The 20,753-nt window shown below is 39.1% G+C and overlaps 1 protein-coding gene and 1 long non-coding RNA gene across 2 annotated transcripts in view; one reads left to right on the forward strand and one right to left on the reverse strand.

The window, feature by feature from the left end:
* Positions 1-303: 303 nt before the first annotated feature.
* LOC138683728 (uncharacterized) lies at positions 304-17,183 on the reverse strand. Its single transcript, XR_011323144.1, has 4 exons — positions 17,067-17,183; positions 16,503-16,679; positions 1,173-1,310; positions 304-1,036 (listed from the first exon to the last, which is right to left on the reverse strand). It is a non-coding gene; the product is annotated as an uncharacterized lncRNA (long non-coding RNA).
* A 170-nt stretch (positions 17,184-17,353) lies between these two features.
* Positions 17,354-20,753, forward strand: part of RGS7BP (regulator of G protein signaling 7 binding protein) — a 44,955-nt gene continuing 41,555 nt past the window's right edge. Inside the window, exon 1 of the mRNA XM_069777268.1 lies at positions 17,354-18,054. Coding sequence (XP_069633369.1) covers positions 17,896-18,054 — 159 coding nt within the window. The 5' untranslated portion in view covers positions 17,354-17,895. The remainder of the gene's footprint in view (positions 18,055-20,753) is intronic.

Here is a 20,753-nt window from a genome sequence, read left to right on the forward strand (position 1 = left end):
CAGAGATTTACAGGTGTTTATGAGAGGCGAAGAAAGAAAAGGAGATAGACGGTGACAGTGCCAGAATGTATCAGTAGATGTACATCCTGCAAAAATAATTTTGCCACAGACTTTCTGTGGTGGGTAAAGAGGGGACTTTATCAGAAAGGCTTTTGTCCCTTGAAAGCCCTTACATCCTAAATGCAAAGCCTCCATATGTTAAATCCACTTCCCTAGAAGGGGACTAGAATTTCAAAACAAGGTTTGACCTCCTTAAGAGTCTTTTCTACCTCCTCCATTTTCATGTCCCTTCAGAAACCCATGTCTACATGCCTGCAGGAGTGATTGCCCCAGAACGATCAACTGTGAATAATGTGTGAAGTAGCTTGTATCTGAGGAAGTATTACCATATTCATAAAGTAGCAGCTCTGTGGACTTACAGGGTTAGATACTTGGAAGCTGTCACAGATCTTTCCTACCTTTTCTCAGCTGCACTCTGGTAAAGTTCCCATAGACTAATGTCCTAATATTTTGTATTATTTTGTGTATTATATAGCTTTATTTGCATTATTTTAATTCCCAGTAAACTGGATGATTAAAAGATGACCACAAAAGCAAGTCTCTGAGAGGAATAAATCATCATATTCACATATATGACAGTTCTGTGAGTATACTCATTTAAATGCCTATTTCAAAATTACTTTGAATTGTAAGGTTGCAAAAACATTAGTAATAAGACTATTCAATTTTTGGTTTAGTATGAGTTTTTTATTCATTGGAAAAGTGAGTTGAAATTGCTTGGAGCTACCTTCTTAAATAACTTCCAGATTGAACATGTACATTTTGCATGCAAATAAGACTGAGAGATTGTGGCTACAAATAGCTATACTTGATTTGAATATGCAAAAATAGTATTTGCATGTGTGAATTTTACTAGAAGATAAGTAAGAGAGTTTAAAAAACAGGCTTGATATCTGTGTTTTCTAATCTCCTGCAGGATGACAGGAATATTTATCAAACTAAAGACACACAGGAATATCAGGAACAAATCTGAAAACTGATGGAGGAAAAAAGGGAAAAGAATAAAATTACAATCCAGTATACTCTCATAATTCAGCAGTCAATCAGATTGTACTTTATGGAACTAAAGTTTCACAAGCATGAATAATAACAATAAACATATCACAACTTACATTAGCCAAGTATTTCTTAATAGCAAGTTGGTAGACCTTGCTTTCCTTCAGATACAGTCCTTGATTTTTTACTGAGTCTCCTACAGTTCTGTGCCCTGGTTCTGTGTCTGGATGAAGTCCAAATTCTATTCCTGCTACCTGAGGAAATATGGAAGTTAAGAAGACAAATACGGGATAGAAAAAAGGAATAAATCAAATTAATGAACCATTCACAACAATGCAGTAAGAGCCAGACTCAGAGCAAAAAAGACACTGCTCTTAAAATAACAAGATTAATGAGATCATACTTGCACCAAATATCCTACAGTTAGAAGGGTATTTGTGGCAGCACCTGTTACTTTTCTTGCCAACAGTCCACAACTGGTCATCTATGTTAAGACACTACCAGATGAAAGGTATCTGAATTTTTATCCCAGTTTTTATATTTGCATAATACAGTAATAATATTAGAAATGTTTCTTGTAGAGAAGTAATCATCATATTTTGTACAAGTATGACACAGGGTTTGCAATACCATTATCCCCATTAAGTGAAACTGTGTGAAATATTTTAAGTGTCTAAGACAACTATTTTCATACACAGGTAGAACAGACTGGATGATCACCCTACAAACTTCCCATCAAGAGCTGGTATCTGTAAAACTCCTTTTAAAAAGCCCCCAATAGTTATCTCCCTGGAATTCTGACTACTAGCAGTGTATCTGCAACAGGGAGGATAGCAAAAAGATCACCCATAGTAAAATCCTCTGCTGTTTAAACAAAGGGTATATACAAAATCATAACAGAAAAATTATGAAATTTCCTTTAGGATTTTTCCTCCATACACATTTGGCTAAATAATACATTTTCTTGTTCAAAGATTTGAGGTTAGCTGTGATTTGAGGTCATGCTAAATAAGAAAGAATGTGTGTTAAAAAGTTGTTCAAATAATGGTGAGGTAGCAGTCGATACTGCAAAGATGTATACACAACTTCATGTGCAGTAAACAATCTTAGAAAATTAAGCAAACATGTTGATTTAATGACTTCTATAGTTAGAGGTGTGTTGCTTTTTTAAAATATTGCATACATGGGTAGATGGAGAAGACAAATCTCAGTCATAATCCCATCCATCACAAAATAATGATAAAGCCAACTTAAATCCAACGCCATCTGTGCACCAGGTAAATAGTGATTTAAAAACAAAACAAAACAAAAAAAAAAACAAAAACAAAAACAAAACCAACCAACTAACAAAAACCAACAAAACCAACCAACCAAACAAACAAACAAACCAGTATAAAGAGAGTAATTATTAGCTAGGAAGAATAGGAAAATAGAGATAGCAACACCACCAAAATTGATGGTATATGAAGACTTGTAGAAGCTTTCATTTTTTAAATAGTTCAGCAGCATTTTGATTTAAAGCATATTTGACAAAACCAATTGCTCTGCAGATTTAGTAAGATCAAGGTTTTATATGTGGGAAATGTGTTCTCAAATTGCTTCTTATTTGATTGAGGAGTAGAAATAATTGCAAAAATATGTTGCTTTCAAGACCAGAACCAGGATTTCACCCAAGCTATTTTTTCTCATTACAGTACTGCTGTATTTTAACCAAACATCATTTTTCACTCTTACCATATTTGCTCTACAAACACAATATGCTTGATTCCTGCCTTGGATACCATATACTTTAAAAGACAAAAAAAACCCGCAAAAACCACAGAGATGGAGAGTGTACAGAAAAGTAGATCTTTTAAGTAATGGGAATCACCAATACAATCTAACCTATATATACAATTTTAAAATTATTTGTCATAAGACTATGTGTTCATATATGCACCAGTATGTATGTTATTGTACTTCAATCATAACCTGAAGTAGTTAGCTTATGTGATCAGTTCACATATTTTCAGTATGTGTATTGATATATGAAGCATTAAGATTTACTTTTACAATTTTTTTGCTAATTTTAAGTTCCTAATTTCTTCAGAGGTTTCTTTTCCTCTAATATAACTATCTTTGAATGCTTTCTTTTGTGTTACTTCTGGTTTTGTTCTTACTTAGATATTAAGGAGGGCCTACTCCAAACTAAATAATTAAGTCACATTTCCAAGGTTAAATATTAACATATTCAAAACATTTTGAGTTACCAAAAATGTTTTAAATGATGACCTGAAGTAGCTAGTGCTACATCAGCATAAGCAGCTTCTAGTATTGCATTGGGTCTAGGATTTCCTAAACTGCTTTCTGCTCCTCACACAGTATTTCTATAACCATTTAGTTCTATATCAGCTGGACAAAGAACTACTTCTAAAAGATGCTGAATAGTAAGATTCCCAATATACTTATTAGCAACAAACATTCCTTAATTCTGGAAATCTGTTTCAAAAACCAGATTTGTTTTATAATTTTCAGTAGAAAAAAGAAAAACATGAAAAATGTTTATTATCCCTTTAGTCCCATAAATCTGAATAGACATATAAAATATCATTTGTTTTGGCCTTAATTAATACCAACACTTCTAAAGCCACCTAGCTTCCACTCTACATCCATGCTTATGAGTTTAACAATACCAACAAAGCTACAAAATACGCCTCTGGAGTTCATCTAAGCAGGGGGAATTCCAGTCTAGCATTTCTTCTTATTATATCTGACATAAATGATTTGCAGATAATGATAGTGGACAGCAGAAGTGATCAAGACTTGCTGTAAGATGATAAACCCAAGATATTCTTGTAAGACTAATAAATACAGCTCTATCCATCATTGTCCTTACGAAGAAAGCTTGACTGAACTGCAGGAGATGACTCTGCAAGTGACTGAATTAAGGGAGTTTGTTCTCATCCAGGGAATCAGTTGTCAAATGCAAAGGATAACTGGGATTTTACTTGTGAGCTTTGAAAAGTTAAAATGACCCTTTTTTGGTTTATATTGCCTTTGCAAAGGGGAAGGTAAAAGGATTCAAATGATTGCACTAAATCCTATAAGAAGACTGAGAAGAATTTAGCCAGAACTTGAGAATACATGATAACAGCTGATAGCCATGTACATCAAATTAACAGGTTGTAGCTTGTTGCTTAAATCCATTTTGGAACCATCATCACCTATGTGCATTTCCTCTGCAATTTTCTTAACTATTCTCCCAGTTAAATGTGCAAAACAAATTCACCTGTGGTCAGCAAGAGAAACGTTTCTGCATTTGAAAGACAGTTATGATCAAGTATTGCAATCAACTTCACGGTCAAGCTAACTTTAACAGTCTCAAAGTTTTACTGTAACGTGCTAGTTTTTAGCATCTCTTATGAATACCAACAATCTAATTAAAATTGTCTTGTGATCTCCAGAGCCCCCTCAGCAGCAGAGAATATAGCGGATGCCATGAATGTACCTGTGGTTGACTGTAAATGGTATCAGTGCTGCATATCAAATAGCTTACTTAAATTCAAAATTTTGTCAGAAATGTTTTATTCACAGTAGGAACGCACTATGTGACTCAACAGCAATAACCACATAAGGGATTTAAATATAAAGCTCTAGGGATTGGAGTGTTACAGTAGTATTACTAATAAATATAAATAGTAAAGGGAATTCTTATAGATGGTGATCTTTCAGTTAGAAAGTCCCAGCATCCATAAAACAGAATGTTATTGAATGCTGCATTCTTTCACTCTGCTATTGCTTCTAACTCTTGAACAAGTAGCTATGTCAAGGATAAATTAATTCATATTAATCCATATACCATTCATATGCCACATCATTCATATACTATTTCCAAGTAATTCTCTCAAGAATTCAGGAAGTAACACACAGAGGGATGTCAAGGGTACTGTTTTTTACTATGAGCTTTCCTATATCCTGCAGATACATTAATATTTTAGGATCGAACTGGATAAACGACAAGATTCCTAAATGCCATTTTCATAGGTGAGCTTAAAACTAGGTTTGATAAGGTGGTGTCTTTTAACAGTGATCAACTCATGGATGCACTAGAGTAACCTTCCATTAAAAATTAAATTGAAACAATAAAAAAAAATAATAGGCCCTATTCATCTATGGTCTAAGTTTACTAAAGCCAGTCAAGTTGTATCAGGAAGAAATATGGATCTCATTTCAAGGTAGAAGGGCAAAGCAATTCACAAATTCCTGTTAAAAATAAATCTAAACTGTATTTATAAAAGCAGGAGAATCCCATGACGGCAATGTAAACACAGTATAGTTAATTGCATCTAGAATAATACAGAATATAGGACACAGAGCACTTACAGCTTCCCACCCCCTAAATTCACACTCAGATATGAAGTCAAGATGCAGCTATGGTAAAGCTCTACATCCAGGAACATGGAGATGCTTCCTGGCCCTATATTATTGATGTGATATTATTGAAAAAAAGTTGTTGGCTTTTTAATAAATTTGAACCTAATTCTCATTAGCTGTTTATTTTTTAAATAAATCATTAAGAAAATCACACCCACCTGAAGGTTCTGAGTATACTCACTGATCACTGATTTTATACATAAATCTTTTTCTGGATTTCCCAGAATGTCAGTTCTTTGAAAATTATACTGTAAGGATGAACCAAAGTTTCTCTTTTCTTTGAGAAATTTCTAAAATTAGACTTTTTCCATAATGCATGTTCCATTTATCTTTTTTATTTTATAATCATTGTCATGGCCAACTAGCATCAGATCTACTCCATGGGTATTCTGTGCAAGTCTGACACTTTGTGTCATAAACTGTGATAAGCTCTGCTCCCTCTGCTTTAAGTTTTGCAGATATTTCATTAGCTGCTTTGCTATAACTGTATAGTTTAGGTTAATTTGTTTATAGTAGCAAACGTACCTAGCCTGTTAACCCAATTTTTATAGTATTCCATTTAACTATATTTTTTTTATTGTGCTGTGACTTAATGGTTCCAAAGTAAATCTGTCATATACATTGCAGAGGAAACCTGGAAAACTGCATTTGTTGTACATATTCTTCTGGAATTTCCAACACCAAAATCAAATTCATGGTTTCCTAAATGTAAGTTCACAAAGTAATTTTTTGAAGTTAATACAAATAACTGTAAATTTTAGCCAAGTGCCGCTTTTATGTATCATTTACTATGAGCTAGAGATTGAGGAAACATATACTTCACCTTGTCCTTAAAATAACTTGATAGGGGGACTTAGTCTATCTAGCAAAAATATAGCAAAAAAACCTAGATCAATTAATTTATTTTTGCAGCTATTCTAGATACACACAATTGTAAAGGACACTTTTATGCATCTATTGCTTTCAATTCACAACTTATCTAAGTTAAAACGATCATAAATCATCCTTATGGGAGCATTTTTTATGAAGGCTCAAGAAAAAATGTTTACATTTAATGCCCAGACAGATAGTTGAGATGAATAAAATATCTCTCCGCTTAGTATGATATTATTTTCTGTATTGAACATGAAATAATATGGAGGAAAGAAAAAAACTATTCTCAGTGGCCTACAAAAACATTACATAGTACAACAGTAGGCATAAGAAATACTGGGCACTGTAGTCTCAAGTCTGTGCGTATTACAGAATCCTACATAAAAGCAGCACTAAGTGGGCTGTTGGTTCAAATCCTGGACCTACTACTGGTGTAGTCCCTGAAAAGGTCCCTCCTTGATGAATTATCCTAGAGGGTTCTGGATGCTAAGATGCTTCTGCAGAGGATTTAACTGCTAAGGACAAAATCCCACATACTTAATAAACTTGAAGTAACACTAGCATCAGCAGAAGTACTATTTAATATGAAAGTGACTGTTAGTGTCTACACAGGCAGATTTTTATGAGTACAACTGCTTATGGTACTCTTGTTTGAAAAATATTATCTTTTCATGTTTCAGGCTGTACACATTCCTGTTTTGGAGTACCTGTAAAACAAGAGCAGAAAACCAAATTTGATTATAAGGAATTAAATTTACTTCCTAAAAATTAACAAGCCTTTGAGCTTTGCAAAAGAGTAACCAAAAATACTAAGGACTGAAAAAAGACTAGCTGACCTCATCCTTCCACCCAACTAAATCCATGGCTGAAAGGACAGATATGTTTGGAAACACAAAGCAAAACAAACAAACAAAAATCCATAAAGAGAAAGAATCATCTACTTGATATATTTTTGCTTTTCCTTTTTGACTCATGAGAAGCCTTGTGCTGGCTTAGCAACCTTAAAGGACCTTTGCCTTACTTGTATGGGTAGTTGCCAAATAAACTAGCTTGTGTTTCATAATTTCCTGGGTTAACACACTGCTGTTTTCAGTAGCCAGTTTTGTTGTCTACTAGTTCTGAAACTATTTGTCACCATCTCTTTGGGGAGTCTGAACACTTGCTGCCCACATCAAAAGTATAGTCTGTTTCAACTAAGTCAATTACTCTGTTTACTAAACAGTATTTCTTTACAAAAGTATAGGTTGAATGGTTTGCCTGTTAATTTCAAAGCAGATTGTAGGCCAACCCAAAAATCTCCCATAGACTTAAGTGGTCGTGGATTTACTTCTCCCCTAAAGTAATGGTCCCATAGTTGCTACAAGTAGCACTTAGATTAGAGATGAGCTGGTTTCTTTTTTTTTAAAGAAGTTACTGTTGACTGGTGATTTTATACTACAGCCCCATATTTGGGGGATTAGATTTTCCTTTGATTTCTGCCATCTTAGAGGCAAACTTTCACTCTTCATTCATTCCTGAAGAGGATATTCCACTTGTAGAGAGGAGTTTTGGGGAAGAGCCTGCAGAAGTGCATGCCCTGCAGCCTCTGTATCCTATGAAGCTGGGCTCTGCAGAGCACAGACATACCATGGCACACCTCTAACAGGGACTGGAAAAGCCACAAAGGTGCTGCCACTATACAAGTCATGTGCTTGTCCTGCTGTGACAAGGCTATGCTGAGGCTTGCAGAGCACTACTTCAGCCACTGGATCAAAACAATGTCTTGCTACCCATCACATCAAGAATTTAGGCTGTGTTGACAATGCAAAGACCACGGGCTGCATTAAAGGTAAGAACACAGGGTCCTGCCTGAGACAACTTAAAATCAAAAAGCTGCAGATGACCACCCACAGCTGGGAATAAACCAGCAAACCACAGGTATTATGAAATTCAACTTACCTTAGATTTATTTACCAAAGGCTGCAAATGGGCAGGACATTTAAAATAGGAATCGTGTGTTTTCCTTTTTTTTGCTGCACATAAAGCTGATGGATTTAAGCAGTCTTCCACTAAAAATACTAAGTGGATTCAGGGAATCAAACTTTTTATATCTGTTGCAGGTCTACAAGGAAATAAAACAAAACAAAACAGAACCCAGGCCCACCTGACACACTCTTGCTCTTCATCCATACTTGTACCTTCCTATTTATTGCTGAATTAAAAGCTTTTGTTTGGCATTTCCTCAAAATAACTGAAAATATTTTCAAATAAAACAGATGAACAATGCTTAGAACACTCCATTCTTTTTCAAATGTCAATAGCAGGTGTTCTCTGAATAGAAAGGGAGGGAAAAATAGAAAAAGGCTACAGGCAAAATGTGGACTTGCTCTTTTTCTGTGTCCCTCTGACTTGCATTTTCTCACTCTGACCTTCACTCCTAAATAACTGCTTTCTTACTGCTTTCCATTTCACTTTATTTCATCATTCATAAGCATTCTCTGTTGCTGTTCAGCTTTTTCCACCCTGTTTCTTCATGTTAGTATATGTTTCTCCTCTTCTCATCCTTCATTTCTTCCCCACCCTTATCTTTAAAAGCTGTACAAATTTCTGCAATATTTGATAGCTCTGATACTGCTGTCATTAAATCACCTCCCTAGTCCTCTATTGGGAAGAGCATTTCCAGTAACTGAATGTTAAGAAATGTTGCTTCCAGCAGTACTGAATTTGAAAAGAAGCTGAAGTAGTGGCAAATACAGTGGAAGAAAGTATCTGTCTCATGAATTGACAAACTTCCATGAAATGACAAAACCTTTCATAAGACTGGGGAAGGTTGCAAAAGCAGAAGTTTTTATCTTCTATGGGAATATTTATAAGTTAACATTTCTTATGAAGCAGACATGATATTTTTGTAATTCCAAAAAGTCACAGAAGAATAAAGTTGAAAAGGACCTTGAGGAGTCTATAATCCAATTTCCCTCCCAAGGGGGGATTAATAACATGTGTAATTTCTGGCAGATTGTCTATTTTCTTAAAAACCTTCAGTTAAAGTCTCCTGTGGAAAACTAATCCAGCCCTTCACTATCCTTAACATTAAAAAGTATTTTAAATCTAACCTGAATACTCTTGTTGAAATCTATTATGTATTTCTATGAGATGCCAGGGGGGAAAAAATTTATTGCTTTCCTTATGCTGTAGCAGTTTGTGTACTTGAGAACTGCTGTTTTCTCTCAGTCATGTACTTTCAATCTCTACAGAGTTCATATTTTCTAGGCCATCTTATAATTTTTTTCTCCCTCCCCCTTCTCTCCAAGTGGTCCACATCTTGCTTGAAGTACAAAGCACCAGACTGGATAGGTCTTTACCAATTGGTAAAGCCAAGGCTCAGTAAATATTAAGTGGAATTATTATTTCATGTATCTTGCAAGCTGTAACACTAATTCTACCTCTTGGTATGATAGGGGGTTTTCTTACTAATAGCTTCACCTTCCAGTCAACCACAAAAATGCCTAGAACCTGTTCTGCAGGGTTTTACCTACTCATCTTACATTTATTTGTATAGTGGATAACTTCTACCAAAGTGCAGTATCTTACACATTCCCTTACATGATTTCACAACATTTTTAAAGATGGTATATTTGATTTGTCAGGATCACAATGAATTCTCATCTAAGTTCCAGCAATCCCGTTCACATTCATGCCATCTAATTTAATAATCATATTCCCAATACTGTCATCTGGGGGATATGGGAAACAGTGAACAAAGCTGGACTCTCAGCGGGCATCTGCTGAACCCCATTCATGTTAACCCCATGTTAAGAGTAACCCATTGATTACAACTTGAGCTGTTGTTCAAACTATTTTGTCCTCCCTTAGCTTTGGCATCCCCTAGGGAGAAGGGGAAGAAATAGCATATAAGCAAATATTAATCCATAGTATATCTATATATTATATATATAGATATATGCAGCATATGTTCCATAGGATCCAGTCCCCTGTGGTTATTCATGATGAACAAAGGCAGGACGAGGGATCTGGCCCTATAAATCTACCATGTAGTATAGTCTGTGTCTACGTATGAATTTTTACATCATTTTTAAAGCTCATTTGTGTAATAAATCCTTCTCTCTCATCATAAATTTTAGCCTATGCAGGGTAAGTTTTAAATTTTACTTATATTTGGAGATCTGACATACTAACTCCAAAACTATAGTTCCACTTGTCATTTAGAAGAATAGAGCACAAAACTGTTCTTTGATCACACAGAAAAAACAGATGGGAGTTTGGACAACAGAGAAGTGAGTGAGAAGCGAAATGGGAAAAATAAGGACAAAATACAGAGTGAAAGACGAGAAGACGAGAAGAACAAACGATGAAAACAGGCCAGTTAAAAAAAAACATACAGCATAAACCGTGAAGAAATGAAAGCAAAGAAGTAATAAGACGAAGTTAAAAAGAACAGGAAAAAGAAAAGGTAGGAAGGAAAATGCAATCCATGACACAACACTGAAACCAAGCACTTATTTCTTTGCCTCTATACAATAATTCAGTCCAATATTTTTAGGACAGTAGTCATACATTCTCAAATCTTTAGCTCTTTACTGGCAGTACAACAGCCTCATGCAGGATTTTAAAAACATATTTCAAGACAAGGATGTGCTATATCTATCCAAATCTCTGCAGGTCCTCCCACATGCTGTGTCCTTTTCTCAATCTAAGTAATTTTCATTAAAACTTAAGCTGCTTTGCTTTTTTTTGCCTTTGAAATACAGTGTCAGAAACATTGGTCTTGGTGAATATGTCTCCCTAAAACCTCCCTCTTCAGAATGTTTAATCATTTTTTGACTTTTACAAAGCTATTTTTTTCACTATCACGCAAAGCCCAAGTAAGAATTATTAGAAAGGGTTCTTCTTCTTTCTGTCACAAGCAGAAGGCCACTTCTCTTATTTATGAACGTTTCCACCACCTCAGTAACCAACCAAAAAGGTAAAACTGCAAGCCTACAGGAGCAAACCAGCACAACCACACCACAATAAGGATTACCAAACTTTTTGCACAGGCAAAGAGATAAAATTAAATTAATCTTCAACTCTCTACAGTTTGCAGAATCATGCATATAATAAAACAGCAAAACTGGAAAGCCTGGACAGTATTTTCTGAGAAGCCACCATTCTACCATACTAAAATACCAGGGGGAGGGAATGTTTTATTTGCTTTCATGTGGATAATCATATGCGCTTTTTTGGTTGACTTTCATATTCCATGTTTCATATTCTTAAATTCCCTAGTTTATTCAGTTCTAGTTTTCCTTAAAACTCTCCCTGCTTTCAGTGAACCTCCTTGGAATAACATCAGGCAGCACCATCATTCTCAATCCTTTTCTAGATTTTTAAAAAGAAAATTTAATATTTAAAGGTCAGGAAAGCAAAAAAGGAAGATCCTCATTACTGTCCTTGTATGTCACACACGCACAGCCAGATTCTCAGAAGTGCACAGTATTTATCAAAAACAATTACAGGTTTTGTTTGCTTTGTTTTGAGTTGAAAATTGTACCCATGAAATTTAAAAAAAATGTGAATTTTGTAGGTTGGTGAGCTTGCTGAAAGCAGGTTGATAACTGGTTAAGGACAAGTAGAACAAAGACACTTGGCAATGTATGGTTCTATTAAGAATGGCTGGATTTCAGTGCAGTTACTCAGAGCAGCAAGGCTAAAAAGCTTGTAAGGCAGAATAAGTGCTCAGGTTTCCCCGCTGAAATCACTGATCATTTGATTCAACCCACACTGCATTTTCATGTAAAAATGAACACTTGACATGTACCAAAAGTAAATTAAGTCATGGTTTGTGGTGTGCTGTAATGATACTTACATAGAAACCATCATTTTTCCGTGTGATTTAAGCTTTCATTTAAAGAAAATATGAAAATGTGGTTATTAAAATAATCTTTCAAATGTGAAAATGTATTGAACCGCAGGGTAACAGTCCAGATGATAGCTCTTGAGAGGATGTGATCCACTTCCGTTCATTTAAATAAAACATTAATTCCAAAGTGAAGTAATGATAATTTCAAAAATTAATGTTGTATCTCTACTGACCATTTAATAGAAATGTGCAACAACGGAATAACTGAAATTGAAGTCAGTTTGCTTTGTAGCGCTCCAATATCTCTTTGAAATATATAACTAATGAATAGTTATCAGGACAGGCAGAAGAGTGGAGATATAAAGTAGCCAGTAAAGGCTTTTTCAAAAAGGCCACATTCAGATGGCAAACAGAAGAGGATTCAGAGTACTGCTGCCTCCAATGAGTTTACTAATTGTGAGTTGTCTTTTCATCTTCTTATAACACAAACAGAATTTTGTCAAAGTGACAAAGCCTGAGTGTCCAGTCTGATTTAGTTTCCAGATTTTCATTAGGTCACCAGCTCTGACAGTTATATTTTGATTATTCCTTATAACAGCATAATTCTTGTGTTGTTTTTATATTAGATACAGTACTGAAGTTTTACTATCCTTAACTTGCTTTTGAAATCTGAAAATATTTGTCCTTTACATGTTATCAAACCTTTGCTTTTTAAAATCTCAAAAGAGAACAGCCAAAATATTATTAAAATAATCTTTCTTTAAAAAATACATACATGTAGCCTACTAGCAAGATTCCTCTTGTTGGTATAGTTTATCATTCTGTATTCTATTGACTACATTAGAGCTAAAGGTAAATTATTCCTTTGATACTTTCATAATGAGAAACTGATGTTAGCCTTGTTCTTTTCAGAAATAATTATTAATTTCTGCAGTTTGAAGATTTGTTATGCTAATGTTTATTTTTTTAAAGTAGGCATTTGGGTTTTTTTCTCATAATAACAGAAGTGCTGATGGTATTAACATTCTTTTAGTATGATATTATGTTTTTTAAAACTTATACAGGTGGAAGCAAAAAATATCTGGTTGTATGGGCCATTTTCTTAGATTTCCTTGTCATTAAATCCTATATTGTGTTGGGCAAACATGGCTAAATTTGAAACAGGTAGTTGTCTAGCTACCTGAGTGCTCCCACAGGTATTTCCATATAAATTCATGTTGGAGTTACATGTGTAAATACATGTTGTAAAGGAAATAGAGAACATATCCTGGATTATCTGATTTAGAATTTCTTTCATTCTCTGATTTAAGGAATACAGTAGCTTTTAAGTGCCAAAAATCTTAGTGCAATAATCTCTAGCATTCTCAGGGCATGATTTAAGTGTCACAAACAGTCTTTTGCAACACTTACAGAGAAGGCAGGTAAAGCAGACTAAGCCATTTTGACATTTTTGCTAGCTTAAGCATGTTGTCCCATGCATTCACAACCAGGAGAAACATGCCTGTACTGGGCTGACAGCTACAGACGGACTCACTAATGACTGCATTTTTTTAAAACTTCCAGTGACTGCAAGAAAAATAAGCCTTCTCCTCAGCATCTCCACTGCGTGGACATTAGTTTCCTAAGTAATCTTGGAAATTGTTGAGATTGACACAACAGAACTTAGAAAAATTTTCCTGTTTTCTTTACAATCTCATCTAATTTATTGCTAGTCTTTGTTGAACTGTGACTGTAAATTTCACAGGACAGAGATGTCTTTGTTTGCTTTGAGGGGTATCTACATAAATTATTTTTAGACATTTAAAAAAAAAAGACCAAATTACTCTATTTGGGGTCAAAAACTCTGTATTGACTTCTAAACAGACTAAATATAATATTCTTCTGTGTCTTGGTATTAGACTAGCAGACACTAACAATATACTAATGTGCAATCTTTGCTACAAAATGATCTGACTTCATAAGCCCTGAACTGAGCACAGGCTGAGGAGAAGGGGTGCAGGGAGCTGCCACCACCGCTGGAGCATCTCTGAAGCCAGGAAGGCTAACACCCTGGATACATGAAAGGCCTGTTTATGGAAATCAGACCAGAATAGTGCCTCCTGTGGCACTCCTTTCCTTAACTTCCAATTCCGTAGGAAATGATTCATAAAAAAAAAAAAAGGCCATTGAAGCTGTGATTCTCGAATGCATTATTACATTTTATTTATGAGGGTTAAACAGTTTTACTCCCCAGGAAACCTGGTACAAAAATCAAGTACTTTACCTCCAGGCACTATTCTGACCCTGCATTTCCAGGGAATAAATTTGTGCTCTGTTTAAAATGTACCATATTTACTTAGAAAGACAGTTCACTTTCTTTAAAAAAATATTTTAAAGAAATGTGAAGAAGTCTCTGTTGTTATTCTTAGGTTTTAGTTTTCGATCTAACTTTAAAACTTATATTTTATTTTTCTGTCCTAAGAAGATCATGCGGAATTACTTTCCTTTATTTTCTTCAGTACCTGTTTCTTGGTTTCCTTTTCTCTCTTGGTATCTCTACAGAAATGACCTTTTTTTGCCTTCTCTATTCCTTTGCCTCTTTTTCACTTTTTTTTTCTTTTTTTCCTCCAAAGACATCTCCTCACATTTCTCAGTTAATCAGTGTCTCTTTCATAACTTATCTAGTCCATTATATTCTACTCACCCTTGGGAAATATTACCAGAAGCCAAGGACCAGAGAAATAAATGGATTAGACAAAGATTACAAGAAAATGGGACGAGAGAGACTCCCAAGTAAAAAGTTCCTCTCAGTTGATTTTTTAGAATTACAATATAGGCTAGGTATAGCAAAGCCTACGTATTTACTTCTATTTTTTGTGGAGTTACCAAAGAATTTGACTATGTAACGGGCCAACAAAGTACTCTCTAAACTTATTTCAAGGTCATCTACTTAGGGTCTTGAGAGGATGCTGCAGGAGGGAGCAACAAGCCCCTGATTATTGCCATCCATTAAATATTGGGAGACGAAGCTAGAATAAGGCCATTTGTGGTAGGAACTCTAGTTCAGACAAGAGGAAAGAATCACGTGTCTCTCTTTTCAGGAAAGCATTGCAACGTATATACCTCTGTTTTCCCAAGAGAGCATTTTGTTTCCTGATGGTATATATTTCCAAACTTGAGTCTTATTTCTCCTGCTGCCCACCCTGTGACAGCATGTGGTGGCTTAGCTTGGAGCTCTTCCCCCCAGCCCAAGAACTGGGATGCCTACAAAAATCATTGTTTCTTATGCATCCCAGAAAGACTTGTTGCCTGTCACTCCTCCTTCTCCAACATAATCCTGGGGTGCCATCAAATTCATCATGTCCCATGATGGTTTCAGAGGTCAGCTGGAAGAATTATGAAAATACGCAGTCTTATAAATTACAGAAAGAATCACCAGATCCACTTCCAAATGTGGACATACTGAAGATACAAACTATCAGGAGTGAACATGCTATAGGTCGCTGGGACTTCAAAACTGTCCCAGATGTTGGCTGAAGGGCAAAACTCAGCTGTGACTCAGCTTTATACAGGGCAGATATATCACCAGGAACTAAATTCTAACCTTTTTTAAAAGTCAGTGGGACTTCTGGCATTGACTTCAAGGGACCAGAACTTCAGCCAAGACAGGTAATGTACAAGCAAACACATTGCACTCTCTGGTAGATTTATTGTTATTGTTGTTGGCTTTAGTATTAGTATTATTTAATTATTGCTGTTTCAGTAGCTCGTAATAAAACTAGAAATAGACTGAACTAAGACTAAAGCATGTGACTAAAATGATAATGAGCAAGGATTAAAACACTACCATTAATGTGGCATAGTACTATGTTTTAATTTCCCTATACAAATAGATACATTTTGTTCTACATGGATGTGAAGAGAAGATGTATTCATTTTGCTTTTTGCCAGTATTAAAATATTTTCCTTGTCATTAGGTAATGGCTTGTCTGTATATGGAAGCAATACGATGTCCTGGCTCAAAGCTTGTGTTTATGCAGCACCAAATTCAAGCATTTATTTCCTATGAGTAATAGAATTAAGTTTACTACCAAAAAAAAAAAAAAAAAAAGTGGTGTCCTTAAAATAGCACTTGTGAACTGCAAGTTCTTGCTGCTCTAGATGCTGAACTAGTATGTTTACAACAGTAACATTGTAATTGCGAGGCCAAATTAGTTTTGCCTAAAGTGATGACAGTGCTTGCAAGCCCTGCAAATCCATCAACACTAACACACATCCACTAGCTTCCATTTCTGGGAGAATCGCAGAAAATGTCTAAAAAAGAGTTTCAAAATAGACTAACAGGCAACGTGCGGGCTCGGGTAGATACCAGGCTGTGTGCATTACAGCAAGGCTCAGCGCAGCCTGAAGAGAGGCCCTCACCCCGCCAGAGTCCCATCGCTGGCACAGTCGAGCTCCTTGGCGAGACTGGTTTTCTGGGTGTGATGCCTTTGGCGTTCCTCTGGTATCAAGAGCATGACTGAAACACAAAAACCTTCTGTTCAACGCCCTGAAGACATCCCGTTGTAGCAGGAGTGAGCTAGACAGCCATCGCTACCTGGCTACAGAGGGGAACAGGACCAGCCCCGGCGCTGAAGCTGGCCCAGGCGGTATCTCCCCCCAGGGCAGTGCAGACCCCGAGGGGCCCTGGGGAAAGTGGCTGCGGACACAGCGTGGGCGCAGCCCCACGGCCGCCTGCACGGGAGGGGCCGGTGCCCAGGGCCCCCGGGGGGGGGGGGACGGGACACACTGTCAGCCTCAGCCTGCTGCGCTGCAACCGCACGGTCGCGCCGGAGCAGGGGGGAAACAACTTCTCCAGTCGATCGCTATCATTTAATCCCTCCTACAATGAGCCGATGCAACCTACCGTGCAGTCGCATCACACCCTCCAAACGCTGCTCTTAGCCCCCCGAAGTAAGATGCTTTTTTTAGTGAAGAAGAAGAAGAGAAAAAAGCCAAAAATCCAAACAAAAAAACAACAAAACCAAACAACTTTGAGCAGTGACCCGCCGGGCAAGCGGGGGGGGGCGGCTGCCGCTCGCTCTCCCGCCCTGTGGGGGCGGCGCGCCGTACGGCGCGCCGCCCCCACAGGGCGGGAGGACGAGCGGCAGCCGCCCCCCCCAAACCCCCCCCCGGCCCCTCACCGCCCCCCCGGCCCCTCCGAGCGGCTGCTGCCCCGGTGCGACGCGCCGCGGGGGAGCGCGTTAAGTGGCGCGGCTCCCCCGGCGGGAGCATCGTGGGGAAGGTTTCGTCGGGCGCTGGATGGGAGCCCTTGTCCGCCGGGTACGGCCGCGCTTTCCTTCCCCCCACCCGCTGCCGGCTCAGAGCATGCCGCCGGCGGGGCGGTTCCGCGGGGACTGACATGCTGCTGAAGGAGGGAAGGCGCCAGCCCCTCCGCCTCTCGCCGCGGTAGCGGAGGCGATGCTGCAGGGCGCTCCCCGGGCTCTCCCTCTGGCGCCAGGCTATCGCCCACAGCGGCCGCGCTCGCTGCCGTGAGCGGCGCGGGCCCGGTCCCGGTCCCGGCCGGGCCGAGGCGACGAGCGGCGCGGGCCCGCACCCCTCCCCGGGGCGGCGGCGGCGGCGGCGGCGGCGGCGGCGGCGGCGGCGGCGGCGGCGGCGGCGGCGGCGGGGGAAGGCGCTGCCCGCGGCCGCGGGGCCCCGCGCGGCGGGCGGCTCCGCGCGGCGGATGCGTGTGCATGAGCTCTGCACCGAGCGGGCGCAGGAAGCGCCCCCGCTCCGCCGCCTCCATCTTCCAGGGCAGCAAGACCTCGCCGCACGGCCGCGACAGTGAACGCCGGGGCAGCGGCTCCGACAGCGCCTACCAGACCCAGCGAGCCCTGGATGACTGCAAGATGGTGGGTACCGCTAGCGGGGCTTGCCTTAGTTTTCCTCCTTTCCGAGCGCTCTGGTCGCTGGCGGCGGGGCCGCTCCTCCCGCCAGCTTGCCTATTCCCATCACGTGCAGTTGCACTATTTTTAAAACTGCGGTCCCCGCCGGGGGTGCTGCCCTGTAGCCTAACTCGTAGCGGCTCGAAGGCGGGAGAGGGGAGGGAAGGCGAGACCTGTGGGCAGCCGGCTGGGTGCTGCGGGGCAGTCGGGGCAGGGACCGGAGCCGGGCGCCTGGTCCTGCAGGAGCGGGAGACGGAGCCCCAGCACACGCCGCCTTGCGCTGCCGAGCAGCGGGAGTTGCTTTTTTTGCTAGATCCGGCCAAATCTGCCCCCAGACTTGCGCTCACTGAAGCCTAAGTAGGAAAATAGTTGCCTCCACTGCATCGCTGCACTTGCTGCCTTGCTCTAAAATCTTTCTGGAGCAGGGCTCGGAATCTGAGACCCTGAAATTCTGTCCCTGACATACGTGGTACCTGTTTCCAGCCTCCACAGAGTCGCTGGTTGCAATTGGGAAACCTCAGATCGAGCACCTGCATCTATGTTATTTTTGGACTGTAACGTTATGGTGTGACATTTTTCTCCGTTCACGTTCAAAATGCTTGGATCCTGACACTTTCCTCCAAACTGGCGCCACATACCCCCCCCCGTCTGGCTCCTTGAGCTACAGTCAGCTGGACATTGGGCCCCCAAATTGCTCCTCTAACCAATGACAGAAATAGAAAACAAATGAAGTTGCTGCTACTTTACTTGAAAAATCTGGATCTTGCTAAAGCTCTGTCCTTGGCATTGGAAATATACCCGCTACTTCTGTTCTGCTGGATTGTGGCAATTTTTTTCCTCTAATAACTGCAAACTGTGCTGGCAGATACCCACTCTGATACTTCAAACTCGGGAGCAACTCCCAGCGCACCAAGGAACAAAAGCTGCCACAGTAGCTCCATAAATATACCCAACAAGTGGATCCTGCTGGGTCTTGCCTTTTTTCTCATTCCTGACAGCATAATGTCGTTGGTTAAACAGAAGTGCTAGCTTTGTAGAATTCACTGATTAGAAATAAAATATGATTTACAGATGGGTTGTCAAGATGCAGTAAGATTCAGGAGAGAAAACCAGTGGGGTTTTTTTCTTATTCTCTGTCTCGATGCTGCAACCTCGAGTGTGGTTTTGTTTTCCCTGGCAATGCTGAGGTGGCTGAATGTGTCCTCTGTTTAGATAGGGGATGTCAGGTGAGAACTGGCAAAATGTGTTTGGTGCAGCCAGTTACCAGTTGCAGGGTGAGTCGCTTTTCTCTTTTTCTTAGTGCAGAATAATTACGCTGTGTCACAACATAGTACAATTTTTTTTCTCTACATTGCTTTCATGCATTCATTCTCCCAAGCTACAGAATGAGAGAGTTGAAGCCAGGTTTAGCAAATATTGTGCCTAGGGCTTTGTTTGGTGTGCGCTTTTGGTTTTGTTTTGGGTTTAGGGGTGGGAGGGTGCAGATGTACTGGAATGCACTGGGATTGTTTTGGTGCTTCAGAAGCAGAGAAACCTATTTGCTACGCTTACAATGAAATTTAAGAGAGTATGGCCAAAAAAAGAGTCTTGATATTAGTTCTCAGTTATACAGAGTAATTACAGTGGGGTGCATGAAGAGTCAGAATGCAATACTGCAGGAGAAGCGACTCATTTATTCTCTGATTATGAGAATCGGAGGGCTTGACTTTTAAAATTTGTAGATCTGATAGAATCCAGGTTTTTAGCATGCTTGTATGTTGGGATATGTTGAACTCCTGGTGGTAATGATGGCTGCAGAATTATGAGCAGTTACTCTTGTCTGTAGTTTGGAAATTGAGATCAAATTAGCAAAACACACATAAATAAATATTCTGTTCTATTGCTCCCTGCCTTCCACCCCCACCACCATGTGGAGCAAATGGTCAGATGTCCTTTCTCTCGGAAGACAGTAAATGCTTCGTTTCCTGAAAATATTATCCCATGTACCTGATCAGTGGACCTCAGGAATAATCCTTGCATCACTGTAGAAGTTACCCATTTATCCAATAGCATCCGTCTGTATCTGCTGGATATTAGATTTCTGTAAAGGTTGAAGTGTTTATTTACTTCTTTGTTTCACACACACACACACACACACATCGGAAAAAGTGCTTTCTAGAATCCTAACTGGAAAGTGTCTATCATCTGATACATCATCTCAGCTGGTAACTTCAGATCAATTTTAAGTCTGAAATCTAGGTTGGAGGCCAGTGACAGAACAGAAATCATTACAAAATAAATTAGCAAAATTGCCAATGTAAAAGCAAATGCTACATTCTAATCCCTAAATGTGCTGTTAATCAGGAAGCAGGAGGAGCAAAGGCAATCATTTCTGGAGATATTTTTGTCTTCTATGATAGCAAAAAATAACCTCATGCTACTAGTAAAACAGCTGGGTTTTTGTCTGCTTAATATTTAAGACTAATAACTCAAATACTTTCAGAGATTAAAAGCAGAAACACTGCTTTCCTGCAAGTGAACATTTATAGCTCACAGAAGAGGCAGCTGCCTCGGAGGCCCTAGTCATTTACTAAGTCTTGGGCACTTGATTCTGTATGCCATGAAACTAGGGGCAGCAGGAACAAGCCCTAGATTGGGCATGGTTTTTTAAAAACTTGTTTTTATCA

This window comes from Haliaeetus albicilla, chromosome Z (genome assembly GCF_947461875.1).
Source record: "Haliaeetus albicilla chromosome Z, bHalAlb1.1, whole genome shotgun sequence".
Taxonomy (NCBI): domain Eukaryota; kingdom Metazoa; phylum Chordata; class Aves; order Accipitriformes; family Accipitridae; genus Haliaeetus; species Haliaeetus albicilla.